This window comes from Tursiops truncatus, chromosome 13, assembly GCF_011762595.2.
Source record: "Tursiops truncatus isolate mTurTru1 chromosome 13, mTurTru1.mat.Y, whole genome shotgun sequence".
Lineage (NCBI taxonomy): Eukaryota > Metazoa > Chordata > Mammalia > Artiodactyla > Delphinidae > Tursiops > Tursiops truncatus.
Window position 1 is genome coordinate 75,398,849 of NC_047046.1, and position 13,569 is coordinate 75,412,417.

At 32.9% G+C, this 13,569-nt stretch overlaps 1 protein-coding gene across 6 annotated transcripts in view; it reads left to right on the plus strand.

Moving 5' to 3' along the window:
• RELCH (RAB11 binding and LisH domain, coiled-coil and HEAT repeat containing) overlaps nucleotides 1-13,569 on the plus strand; it is a 120,877-nt gene that overhangs the window by 92,077 nt on the left and 15,231 nt on the right. For 2 of the 6 annotated variants that reach the window (XM_019937177.3, XM_019937179.3), the window contains exons 23-26: nucleotides 3,946-4,028; nucleotides 4,826-4,889; nucleotides 6,302-6,440; nucleotides 10,050-10,166. In XM_019937177.3, coding sequence (XP_019792736.1) covers nucleotides 3,946-4,028; nucleotides 4,826-4,889; nucleotides 6,302-6,440; nucleotides 10,050-10,166 — 403 coding nt within the window. Of the gene's footprint in view, nucleotides 1-3,945; nucleotides 4,029-4,537; nucleotides 4,621-4,825; nucleotides 4,890-6,301; nucleotides 6,441-10,049; nucleotides 10,167-13,569 lie in introns of those variants that run through there. The other 4 variants (XM_019937176.3, XM_019937178.3, XR_004521601.2 and 1 more) reach the window with 3 other exon arrangements.

Below are 13,569 nucleotides of genomic sequence, written 5' to 3' on the forward strand. Positions count from 1 at the left end.
CGTCATAGAGGAAATATGTTAGCCTAGTGTACATATATATGTGTTTCTAGAACTTGAATTTGAGCACTAAAAGTGGTTTAGAGTGTTATTTACTGTTCTTGAGTCTTCTCTTAGAGCCACACTGGCTGGGTTCACTGTCTGTCTCTGCCACTTAATGCCAGTTTCAAACTTCTCTGTGCCTTAGTTTTCTCATCTATAATGTAAGTGAAGATGATAATAATAAGTATCCATCTCAAAGGATTTTTATTAATATTAAATGAATTAATACTTCTAAGGTCTTAAAACAGTGTCTGTCACATAATAATAAGAGCTTAATAAATGTTAACTATCATTATGATTACTGTTTTTTTAATATGCTGTTACTTCACAAAATAATATAATAGTTTAGGAAAAGTATACTTATCCAAACTAAAATTGTCCTTAATACACACATGTGATTCTTAAAATATCTTAAAGCACTTATTTTCATAAGAATTAGACAATTCAATTTTTCCTGAATTTCAGAATTTTTACATAATTTAAGATAAATTGCAATCTAAAGGATAGAGCACTGACAGATTTGAAATATATACCTTCTAAAACTCTTAAATATTTAAAATAGATTTGTGGAATCTAAAGAAAATTCCATCCTTATGAGGAGGTTGAAAATCCTCTGAACATGTTATTCCCACAATTATACATATTTGATAAAAAATAACTAATCACATGTTCTTTGTCAAGATAAATTCCAAATTAAAAATTCAGTTAGATGTCTAGCATAAGTGCCTTCTGGGTATAAATAATTTTTGATTATTCAATATGCTGAAAATAATTATTACCATGAAAGAAAAAGGTTTTTCTTTAGCCTCCTCTCCCCCCCAAAAGAAAAAAGTATCCTATTTCTTTAATGTACTCACTTAATAGGATTTTATTCTAAGACCATAACAGCTATTTCTTTCTCTTAAACCATTTATTTCTAAAATGTATGTATATACTGGTGAAGCATACAATATAAATGAAAATAAAGAAAATGAAGCGTCCTCCCTTTTTACTTGTTTCTGTGGGGTTTTTTCTGCCTTATTTCTTACATGTGGTTTTTGTCTGGTTTTGGTTTCTATGTCTGCTGTCAGTGCTGGTTGGAAACTATACCTATGCTTAAGCAGTTTTCAGTGTTCTCTCAGTTGATGATGAGTTTCTGAGTCTAATCTGAGAGACTTATTTTAATGATTTTTCAAGTTCATTTATGATAAAAAAATTTTTACTGAGCATGCCAATGAAAGTCATTAGTAGGAAAAATTAAAGTTACTTTTTTGTCAGTGAGGCTTATTTTGAATAATATTGTATTAAAAGAATAATTATTTCATAAGATTTCTTTTGATACTAATACTTTATAATTTACAGTTATGCCTGCTTCCCCCACCCCCAAGATGAGTTAATTCAAAATAAAAACATAAAAAACAGGTCACTTAAAATTTTTAATTTTTTTAATGTGAGACCAGAAACTACTGAGAAGAAAGCAATAAATGGATATACCAGGAACATAATATGAGATACTTAGTGAAACTGAACACTAAATTTAGCTCTGAGTTTTCAGACAGCAGGGCAAAAAGGGGAAATCCAATCAGTCATATTATTCTCATTGTTAAATAAGAGACAATATATTCTTGATGTAACAAATTATTATTGAAATTGATTTATAAAAGAGACTTTATTATGTGACTTCCAGTGTGACATAATGGATTTCCCAAACGATGCAGAAAAGAACTTCATATAATGATTTCTTACATCAATCATAAGGAGATAAATCAGGTAACATTAAGACCACAACTCAAAGAAGGCATGGGCTTTTAAGACAAATGTGACTGAGTCCATTTTCTAGCTCTACCTCTTTTGGGCTCTAAAACCCTGGGCAAGTTATTTAACTTCTCTCAGGCTCAGTTTCTTCATCTGTTAAAACATTAATAATAATTGTACTTACCTCATCATGTTTAAAAATCAAATGATAAACTGTGTCTAAATGTGTAATAATTAATAGCTCTTAAATTTTGCTTTCCGATTTTCCAGCTTATTAAATTAAACCTAAAAACTCCAGTGCAATGAAAAATTAACTTGCCCCCGGATTATCCCTTTTTTTTTTTTTAATGCCTTTTGGCTGGCACAAGTTAGACACTTCAAGATACACTTTACTAATTCGAATCTAAGCTACCTTATTTATAAAATGATACAGAGAAGAAAGTTGTATATAATGTATTTGAACTTCTTCCCCCTATTTCTTTCTACCTGACATCTGTAATGTTTAAGGTAGTAACAGAAGTTCTTTTGTCATTTTATTCCTGCCTAAATTATCCATGGTTCTGTTGAAATAAAAATTATTTCAGAATACTGAAGTAGATTCTAAAGTGTATCAGTTGGGCTTCCCTGGTGGCGCAGTGGTTGAGAGTCTGCCTGCCGATGCAGGGGACCACGGGTTCGTGCCCCGGTCTGGGAAGATCCCACATGCCGCGGAACGGCTAGGCCTGTGAGCCATAGCCACTGAGCCTGTGTGTCCGGAGCCTGTGCTCCGCAACGGGAGAGGCCACAACAGTGAGAGGCCTGCGTACAGCAAAAAAAAAAATAAAATAAAGTGTATCAGTTGTTAAATGGTAACAGATTAGTGTAAAATTAAAAACCTCTGATAAAGGGAGCTCTGCTCTCTGATGTGCTGTGTAGGAGGAATAGTTAACCCAACACAGTGTTGCGTTTTTGTTACTAAAAATTCCACAGCATCTTCCATCTTCCATGAGGACTAGTTCCATTACAAGGTGAAGAGATTGATTAGCATTTGTGTTTACATTCTGAAATAGAGAACGTAGGATTAGGATGTTACCCTTTTCTGTTGAACTCATAAAATTCCGTAATTTTTATAAAAACAATGCGTACAGCTCAATATTGTCCTCTAGTTCTGCGATTTAGGGTTGGTTGCTAAATGAATTGTTTTTATGATGAGATTATAGCAATAGGTCTAATTGTGCTCATTGTATTTTTTTTTTATTTGAGCTTTTAGAGAAATGCAAAACAAAGGACTATTTGTAAACATTAACTACTTGGACGAGACAAAAACATTTTTTAGTTAATAATTTCTTTTTCCAAATATATCACAAATCTTATGTCCTTGGAGTAGTCACAGTAATTCAGCTTGCATTTCTTGAATGCCTAGTCTTTGTCAGACACAATATTTAAGTATATTATGTGTAGTTAGTAGCACAGTGATCCTTTAAGGTAGATGGTAGTGTCACCATTTTCAGATGAGAAAACTGAGTTTCAAGGGATTATGTAATATATCTAAGACCACATGACCAATAAGTGGAGAGCTAGAATCTGAACCCAGGTCTGATTCCCACATGAAATAAGTACTTTCCACTAGGCTACATTATATCTCTGTACCTCAAAGAATAAAGCTACATGATGTAAAAGGTTGGGAATTTTTGTATGTGATTTTTAAATTTACTTGCATCAGAACAATCAGAAGCAATTTAGTGGTGGCTGCTAGCCATTTGAGTTTGGTTTAAAAACAGTCCAGTTTGTACCCTGTTGGTCATAACAAAATTATATCAGATTTATTTAAAGAATTTAACCATAGAACCCAGTATGTCTTTTTAGTTTCTTTAAAAGAAAAAAAAAAAAAGGTAACGCTTTCTTTTAAATTGAACATGGAAATTGCATAGACTATTTGACCAAAAGTACAAACTGTCATTGAATTGGTAACAAACAGTTTTCAGGGACTGCTAGGCTGTGTAAGCTTTATTTTTCTCCTAAGCATTCTCTGCCTTTATAAAGCACTCTAGTAGCAATATTTGCTTAGCTTCTAATTTTGGTTTTGCTTTTGTGTTTCTCTCTTTCTCTTGGTTGTTCCTTTCTTCTTCCTGTGGCATTGTGTTTGCTCTTTCCATGCATCACCTGTGAATACCCCCTGTGCTGATCAATCAGCTGTTGGTGAAGGGGGTGAATGAAACTCTGGTAGCTCAGAGGGTTGTTCCTGCTCTCATAACTCTCTCCAGTGACCCTGAAATGTAAGTGTCGTTCCTACCTTTTACATTCAGCATCCCTTTCAAAATGCGCCTGTCAAGAAATAACCATCAGCTTTTAAATTCACTGAAGACTAGATTTAGCTCTTTAAAATAATAATATTAGATTATGCTTACTTGATTTTAAACTTTATTATACTACTATTCATGTATTTTTTTTAAGTCAACCTTCACAGTAAGCCTAATGACAAGGCCATATATTGAAAAGAATATATTAGTAGTATTTATTAGTCCTCAATAAACGTTTCCAAAACTTAAAACATGCTGATGGACTATTTCTTCCAAGCCAAGAAGGGATGCTCTCTAATCTCACTAACATGTTGTTACCAGTAAGTATAGTGGCATGAACCAGAGGCTTAACATTTTAATGTCTCGTGTGGGTGACTAAACCAAGAAAGGCCAATGAGTCTGCCTGCCCATCCTCAGTCACAGCTAACCCAGTTCTCATTCCAGTTTACCAAACCATTTTTTATTGCATGTTGACTGGTTTACAGCTGACTCTTCGAGGCATGAGTGAAGCGTTAGTTGACAAGCGGGTTGCTCCGGCCCTTGTTACCTTGTCCAGTGATCCTGAATTGTGAGTTTCACAGACTGCGACCTTAAGTTATCCTGTCTGTCTTTTTGAGCATTCTTCTTGGTCTGCTTTTTTTTAAATTTAATTTGTCATTGCTAGAGACTAATACAGTATATTTACCTTGTACTTACTTTGATATATATTTTAATAATAATCAGTTTTTCATCTCAAAGAAAGTTTCAGTTTCTTTCTTTTTTAATTTTAACAGCTCTGTCAGGATTGCCACAATTCCAGCCTTTGGCACTATTATGGAAACAGTTATTCAAAGAGAGGTAGGAAATGACTGGAATTTATTTATGTACTGTTGAGGTAATGATAACACATTACTATACATGTACCCAGTAGCATCATACCCTTCATTTTATTTCTTAGTTACTTATGGGCCAGAAGAGGATCTCAGAATTTGAAAATATGATAGCCTACCAAAAGTATATTTTCATATGCGAAGGCAATCGCTAGTCTTTCTTCTCAACTAGAAAAATTAAGTATAAGCCAACTCTCAGATGTTCTATTTTAAGTCTATCTAGATATTGCAGTTTTGAATAATCCTTCAAAGCAGATTTAGCTCCAAAGGCTTCTATTATCCAGTAGACTTCTGGATAGTCTACATAAATTCCCAATTGCCAGTTTGTACAGATTTGAAGACAGGTTTTCTCAGTTTCACGAACGGAGGCTAGAGGGTACCTATGTTCTTGTAACTGTCATTGATAATCAAGCTGCAAGTCATGTCGTAGACTGGTATCATCTTTTTGTAGCACACATCACTGTGACAACCCTCTGTCACGCCTGCTTCAGCAGATTACCAAAGTCTTCCTCCCTAAATATGTATTTTGATTCAGAAACTTGTGATTTAATTTTCAGTTTGTTAGGTTCTATCTGCAACATTAACTCTAAGACACTTCTCAAAATTAGTTATCAGAATTTTATTCTTTATTATCAAATTGGACATGTCCTTACACAATGAAAAACCCTATACATTAGAAAGTAAATTATTTGTGGGCATATCACTTAGCCACTTAAATGGAAAACAAGGTTTTCCATCTCATAGACATTTTACCAAAAAAATTATATATATATATATATATATATATATATATTAAACTGTTCCGTAAAATTTTTTTGTCATATAGATTTTTTTTATAACAAAAATTAAACAACCGTGTTAGTTGTGGGAAAAAATGTTTTCCGTTTTTTCACTTACATATTTCACCGGTGGAGCAAAATAAAAAAACACATTGTTCTGCAAAGCTTGCAGTCTTGGCAGAATTTCAACATGTTCTTAAATCCCAAAATAAAAATGTCTTTTAGGGAAATATGAGTAAGATGTAAGTCATTAATGACTCATTGCTTTCAGAAGGTGAATAAGTGGGTAACTTACACTCTGATTTGTTTTAAGAATTATAGTTTAGATACAAAATCATCAAAACTCTATCTTTATCCCTAAATATTGTGGGGTCTTTTCTACAGTTTTTCAGGGAATATTTGTGTTTTTAAAAAACAAAAAATGAATTAACAAGCATAAACAAAAATTTAAGATCTTTTCTGAGCCAAAAGACTAAATAAGTACTTATTTAATTCCAAATTTTTACTATTATGTTGATATAAGTCATTTGAATCCAGTGATGCAAGCCATGTTTAGTGTGTATCCTTCTCTCAATTTGACTGTACAATATTCAATTTTAAGTTGCTGGAAAGAGTGAAAATGCAGTTGGCTTCTTTCCTGGAAGATCCTCAATATCAAGACCAGTATTCTTTGCATACAGAAATCATAAAAACATTTGGTAGAGTTGGGCCTAATGCAGAACCAAGGTTCCGAGATGAGTGTAAGTTGCATTTTTTTTACCATTTTTCCTGAATTGTAATGTAAGAGCGAGACCATAAGCCTCACTGAGGATTTGTCATGTGTTACATGACACCTTTCTACACCTTATCTTTCACATACTGAAAGCTGAAAGTGAAACAAGTTTGTTATTGTGGATTGATTGGTATTACTATTAACTGCTATTAAATGGCTTCTTATACTATATAGTGATTGCTGTAGACGTATGAAAAGTAACTCATAAATAATTTCAAGTTATTTTTAAAATAATTCTTCCTAACTGTTAATTTCAAAATACTGTGCTCATTATATTTAGAACTTATTATTTAATTCTTATTTCTAAGGAAATTTTTATGTGTTTCTAGACATGTTCTTATGAAAGATACATTTCTTCCACTTAGCATGCCATTCCACTAGTTTGTTTTAAATCATGGCTTGTTGATCTGCTAAATAACCTGCATGATGATCTGCTAAAGCATTTTCTCCGGTTTCTATAGTATCACTTTTTACTTTATGACAACAATTTCTTTGGGTGTCATCAAAGCATCCAGTAATTATTACTCCAAAAGCATGACAGTTATCACTGTTATACCTTAGTCCTTTTATTTTTAGCAATTTGACATGCTCTTGGAAAGTCCGCAAGTTTGGCTTCTTATATCAGTTTGGTTTCCATACAAAATTGGATTCTCCCATAGACTAGTTATTGCATATCTAACCTGGTATTTTTAAGATAAACAACAAAAATATTGTCAGGATTTGGACTGCAGTGTCCAAAAGGTCTGTTGAGGGCATGAACACATATTGAACTACAGAAACAACCACAAGGTTATTTTTCAATGGGTAATAGTGTTGGTAGCATGAGGAGAAAATAACAGTATTTCACAATCAGTTAACAGAAAAACGTTTAGTATTTTAGTTAGCATTAGGGATAGTTCCTCATCATAGTAACGTCAGATTTACAGGTGACCCTCTACAGGTGCTTTGACTAACTTTTTTGAGGCTGTCTGTAATTGCTCTGAAGCAAGGAGAATAAGTCTTGGCTGTTGGATCAAGGAATAGGCTGAATAGGCAATGCGTCTTTGGTGGGTGCCGTGTTGTTGAGTTAATAACTGTCTAGAATATGATCTAACCTTTTTGTGTACACTCAAAAGAAAGATTTATGTATCACATAGAAAAGAGAAATATTCTTTTCATAATGGTCCCAAAATAGCAATTAAAGATTGGCTTGAGAAAAAATTGAGAATAGCAGTTTCCACTGCTTGAATAGGTGTAGTAAACCATTATTCCTGAAGCCTTCTACAACTTACTGTATACCCACAAGTTTGTCTTATACAATCTTCCTTCACATTCTGACACAACAAGACATATATTTTTTTAAGACAAAAAAATTTTTTTTCTTCTGTATTTACTACTCAGTCAGTTGGCTTCTCTTTTGCTTTAAAACTTTACCCTGTGGAATTTAGTGTCCTATATTAATAAGATTAATGGTAGATGAAGTAGAACCTATATTGACAAGGATGCTATATTGTTATCCATCTGTATTTATAGACAGTTCCTGTTAGGAATTTAGAGAAAGAACAAAGAATTGCTGGGTGGTAATGTCTTCCTTGGAGTGGCATTTTTGGATATTTTTCCCTCTATTTCCTAGAGAATAGAAGACACTGGTTCTTCCAGTGGCCCTTTTTCTCTCCCAACTCTTAGTTATTATAGGACCTTTTGGTCCTGATTTTATCTCAGGGGCCATTTGTTTTATTCAGAACATGATACAGTTTTGTTTGTTTGTTTTCTACTTTTTTAACTTTATAAGTCTCTCTGAAAATGTTCAGTCCCTTCACTTTTGCTATTGGATCTACCCCAGAATATTTTTTAAAAGTTTACAAAAATCTATTTTTATAAAGTTTCCTATTGATTTATCTTTATTTTGTTCGCACTTTTGAATCTTTGTCCAATCTGCCCTTAAGTGAAAGGCTTCAGAAGTGGCCTTATGTTGTGTATTTCCTGTTTTCCTTGCCCACCGAAGGTCAGTTGTAGAATTACTCACATCTAGGTTATTAAATCTTTTAACCATTTATCTCCATCTGAGGGGTTAACAATTAAATGAATTAATTGGTACAGATGTGGTAGCCCAGGACAATACATATATAATGAAATGTTGAATTCTTTAGTAAACTTCTATCTTCTGAGATTTAGGAATATCCTTAATTGTAGCCTTTAACTGTCTGTAGACTACAGTTTAAAGTAACTTGTATAGGTTTGTTTTCTAGTTAAGCAGTTTTAAGGGATCTTGTATAGTGTGGTTGTTGAGTTTCTGAGAAAAACACTGAGGAAAGGATTGCTTGTGTAGGAAATCAGGGAATGAGCGGAATGAATAGAGGCCACGTGTTTATAGATAAAGTAGTGCAAGGAAGGTCAGTTTCAAAATGTTTGGGCAGAAATGAAATAGAGAATCTTTGTCTCAGAGCCACCATTTTGTTGAGGCCTCAGCATGCCAGTTAATGAATCGGAGTTTCAGTGAATTCATTGAGAATTCAATGAATATTTGGAGTTTTTTGTCTTCTTATTTTTTCTAGAGCACCTCTGAAGTATGTTGTTATTAATTTTGATAAGTCAAAAAGTCCCCTAAAGATGGCCATTGTTATCCTAAGTTTGTGTGGGGTTTTTTACCGTTTACTAAGGTGCATAAAAGTTGTAATTATAGTAGTGGTTTATTGAGGAAGCAGGAGATTTTTCTAGAAGGAGATTGTGGCTTTAACATATACAAGCTTAAGGTAGACATGAATGAAGTCACTACAGTTGGTCAGAAGTATGTGCTTATGAACCATGTTTTGGGTCCCCCAACCAAGCAGGGACTAGAATGGGACCATGTGATCAACAATTTGATAATCACTTACCCTGAAGCCATTTCTGCAAGGGACCCTGGTTTTAGTGGGAAATGGTATTTAAAGAATACAATCTTAGGCAGTAGGAGTGCTCAGTGCTACTGAAATGGTTACTGTTTCTTGGACCACCACTTTAATTTTAGCAATGTGTTGTCTGTATTTTTGAAATTTTACACTATTCATTGAGATATAAGATATTGAGCCCATTAGGTGACTTGAAAACTTAACCACCAGTGCTATTTGACACTGGTCTTTGCTAAGAACTTGAGAAACTAAAGCTAATAATAGTTTCATGAAGTAGTGAAATAATTTGATATTGAAAATGAATCAGTATACTGTATTTATCTTTTTAATAGCAACAGTAATACAAGATTTATATAAACTTATTTATAAAGCTGATAATAACACAAGAGGTAGGTTGTTTACATTTGTTTATTTGGCTTTCATTTTTCAAATTGGGAAACTGAATTGCAGTGAAGCCAAATGACCTGTATACATCATCATAATTAGGTTATAATGGCATGCTATAATCTATTTCTCCCAAATTCTAGATCACTATTTATTCTGAAAAACATGCTTTCTTCCCTAGGACGAAAAAGCAAGTATGGGATGTGGGTAATCTTTCGAAATCATCCAGAATTAAAATAAAATTTTATAAAATAAAATGAAAAAAATTTTTTTAATGTATAAACATGTTTTAGATTAAAATTAATAATTTCTTTTTCTTTTTTCAGTTGTTATACCACATTTGCATAAGTTAGCCTTGGTGAACAACTTACAAATCGTGGATTCTAAAAGACTGGATATTGCTACCCATCTTTTTGAAGCCTACAGTGCACTTTCCTGTTGTTGTATCCTTGCTTTATTAATGTATTTCTATATTTAATAATCAGTCTTACAGTGAACCTCAGTTGTTAAAGATTGAGAAGTAGAATTTTTTTCTTCAACTTAACTAAGAAGTAATTAAGTAGAAGATTAAAAATTTGAGTTGACTTGCCCCATAAGATGGCTCCTTATTCTAGCCATCTCATAATTTTAAAAGATAACTTTAAGTCTTCTGTGTTTATATGTTCCATAGTTTTGAAAACATTGACTAAAATTGTATGTATGTTAATCAGCTATATAACTAAGCAAGCAATGAGTTATAACTGAGGCTTCTGTTAATCAAAAGGAATCCTTGTATGTGTCCTGGCATTCATTTTAAATGAATGTTTAACAGTCTTTATGATCCTGTGAATATCTCTTGGAGAGATATCACTCATTGAAAAAAATACAGGGACACCATGGTTAATCATTTGCAGTGATGGTGGAACTGGAGGAAAGCTCAGAGATCATCTAACCCATGTCAACCACTACATTTTATAAATGACTAAACTAAAACTTAAAGGCATTAGTGACTTCTGTTTTTTATAATTAAAAGCAAAACTGTGACTAGAACGGTGAACTTTAGCTATCCTGTTAAATGTTCTCTTTAATATCCTTGGCCTAGTAAAATAAAAGTAAGAAGGAAGTAAAGATAAATATGGGCAGAATAAACTCTAGCTTTTAGGCTCTCCCATTAAAAGCCAGAATATTTCAAGAAAGGAGGAAATAAGAGATTGAAAAATGAGTGAACGACTGAACACTTGAATATAACCGTAAAAATATGTGCTAGACAACATAATCAGAGAATTATGATTTTGACAGAAAAAAAAATGATGGTAGAGAAAGAAATGCAGAGCTGTCTGTTAAGGAGCTACTGGTCCTTTTAGAAATGTTAAAACTTGAAGTTCGATGTGTGGTTGAGAGCATTTCATTTTGGGACTCTGCTACAAATTGCCTATTCATGTGGCTGATATAAGCCACTTTCTTATACTATAGATCATAAAGTGGGCAGAGATACCATATTTTGATAATTTTGCCTCAACTAACCATATACCTTCTATAAGTTTAATTCCACTAAAAGCAGAACTTACTATCATTCCTGATTTATCTTGTTGGCATTTTCAACTTAGAGAAGATAGAGGAAGCAAAAAGAGGAAGTGATAATTCTGAATTAGCAAGAAAGGACTCTTTAGTAATGGAGAAGTGACAGGACCCTTACAAGAAAGTAATAATGGCATGTCAGAGTTTGGCATGTCAAAGAAAGAAAACATTGATACGCTTATACCTATTCCCTAAACTTTGTGAAAGTAAATGTTTACAAAATTAAGTGAAGAGTTGTGTGTAATCTTATATAGCAGAGTTTCTAAAGAAATATGCCTCAAGGAAAATGAGAAAGTCAAAAGATTAAAAATTTTAGCTCTGTTAACCTAATTTTCAAATGGACTAAGCAGTGGTTTCTGAAGAGCATAGAAGTCTGTATAGAAGGAATATTATTGTGTATTTAGGTATGTACAGAATATTACTAGAGAAAATACAGTAGAAAGTCTTTATAACAGCACAGTAAGGGGAAGAACCATCTTAACAATAGACCCTGTTCAAGTACTAAAAGCGTTAGTTCTCCGTGAGTCAGAACTTGTACTTGTGTCAACAGGGTGGTTATGGCCACTAATAAAATCACATTGTCCATATCTGTTCTGCTGTTCTATTGAATTACGAGCTGATAGAACACAAGAGTATTCCTTTCAGCACGACATCGTGTTTCAATAGGGACATAGGAAATCTATATAATTTAACATTTGGCATGGTATTAAGTCAAGAAATCATGTTTAAGAAAAATTTGAAGGAATTTAGAAATGTTTAACCTGGAAAAGAAATGGTTTAGGGATGAAAAGATAATTTGAGAATTATTTTAAAGGTTGTTATATAGAAAAAAGGTTAGGCACGCTTGTGTAACTAAAATGCAGAGCAAACACTAACAAGCAGAGGTCATGGAGAGGCCTATTGTGTTTATAAGAAAAACTTTCAAATTGAGCTCTCTAAAAATGCAGAGATCTGTCTTACAAAACTGAATGTCCTGTCATTGTTAGCAGTCAGAGGCTTTATGACCACCATTCACAGATGAGGTAGAGGTGATTCCTAACGTCAGATAGGACTAAATGATCTCTAAGTTTCCATCCCCTAAGAAAGATTGTGGGGTTCCATGGGGGAAAAGGACCAAACAGTGGGTAGAGAGAGAGGAGAAGGAAAGTGTCTTCCCTCTTACCACCAAGTAAGGCCATTTTCAGTTTCTCAATCCATGCCCAGATTTCTCTAGATCGGAGACCTTTCTCTAATCCAAAGTTCACTCACAGATATATCTAGGTGATACTTTTCCTATACCCAGAAAATAAAACTACATAGCCATTAGGTTGTAGAACTTTGTATATCTATAGGGATTTGGTTCAACCAAATGATGTCTATATTTTTATAACTACCTATTTATAAGTCACTCAATTATAGGAGTTTTATTTACAACTAGTGTTTATTTATAACTATATTTTTAAGGCAGTAGTTATATGGATTTTTTTTTTTACTTAATATAATTTATTATTTTTTTCAGAAAGACTAACTCATCTTCATAAAGGAACTCATTTACTGGCATTTTTTACTTTAATATGGTATAATATTAAATAAGAAATATTTTTAGATGGCTCACAACTATAATAGGTGAGAATGTGTCAGAAGCAATGTGAATAAACAAGGTGAATTGTTTGAGAAATGCATCTGCTTTCCTGACTCCTTTCAATGTCATATAATCAACTAAAACTCATATGGCTAGGAAATATAAGTAGTACTAAACTTATTACAGCAAAAGCTCTCTTGCCCAATTCAGTGAGGACCAGTGTGGGTCAGTTTAACAGAATGGTTAGAATAAGAAATCAGGAAAATGGTATATACCTAAAAGAACTTCTTTTAACTTAAACACATAAATGTCATTTCTTTTACCAAGCTTTTGATGTAGGACTGAGGCATTTCTTTTGTGTGTCTGCTGATTAGAATTAAACATCAGCTTTCTTAGGTGAACCACATTCGTAATATAATTGTCTATGAATTTTAGCTTAAGTTTCTTTAAAGAGAATCCAGAAACATTTCTGATACTGGGTACTGAATTTTTCTAGATTTTTATATTTTTCTTTATATTTAAATATGTATATATTTACAGTTGTCATATATATAATTAAGCAGCAATTTTTAAAATATCTTTATTGGAGTATAATTGCTTTACAATGTTGTGTTAGTTTCTGCTGTTTAACAAAGTGAATCAGCTATATGTATCCAAGCAGCAGTGTTTTAAGCAACTGGCCTTTATCAATTTTTTCTGAAACTTTCAACTTAGTTGTCATGGAAACA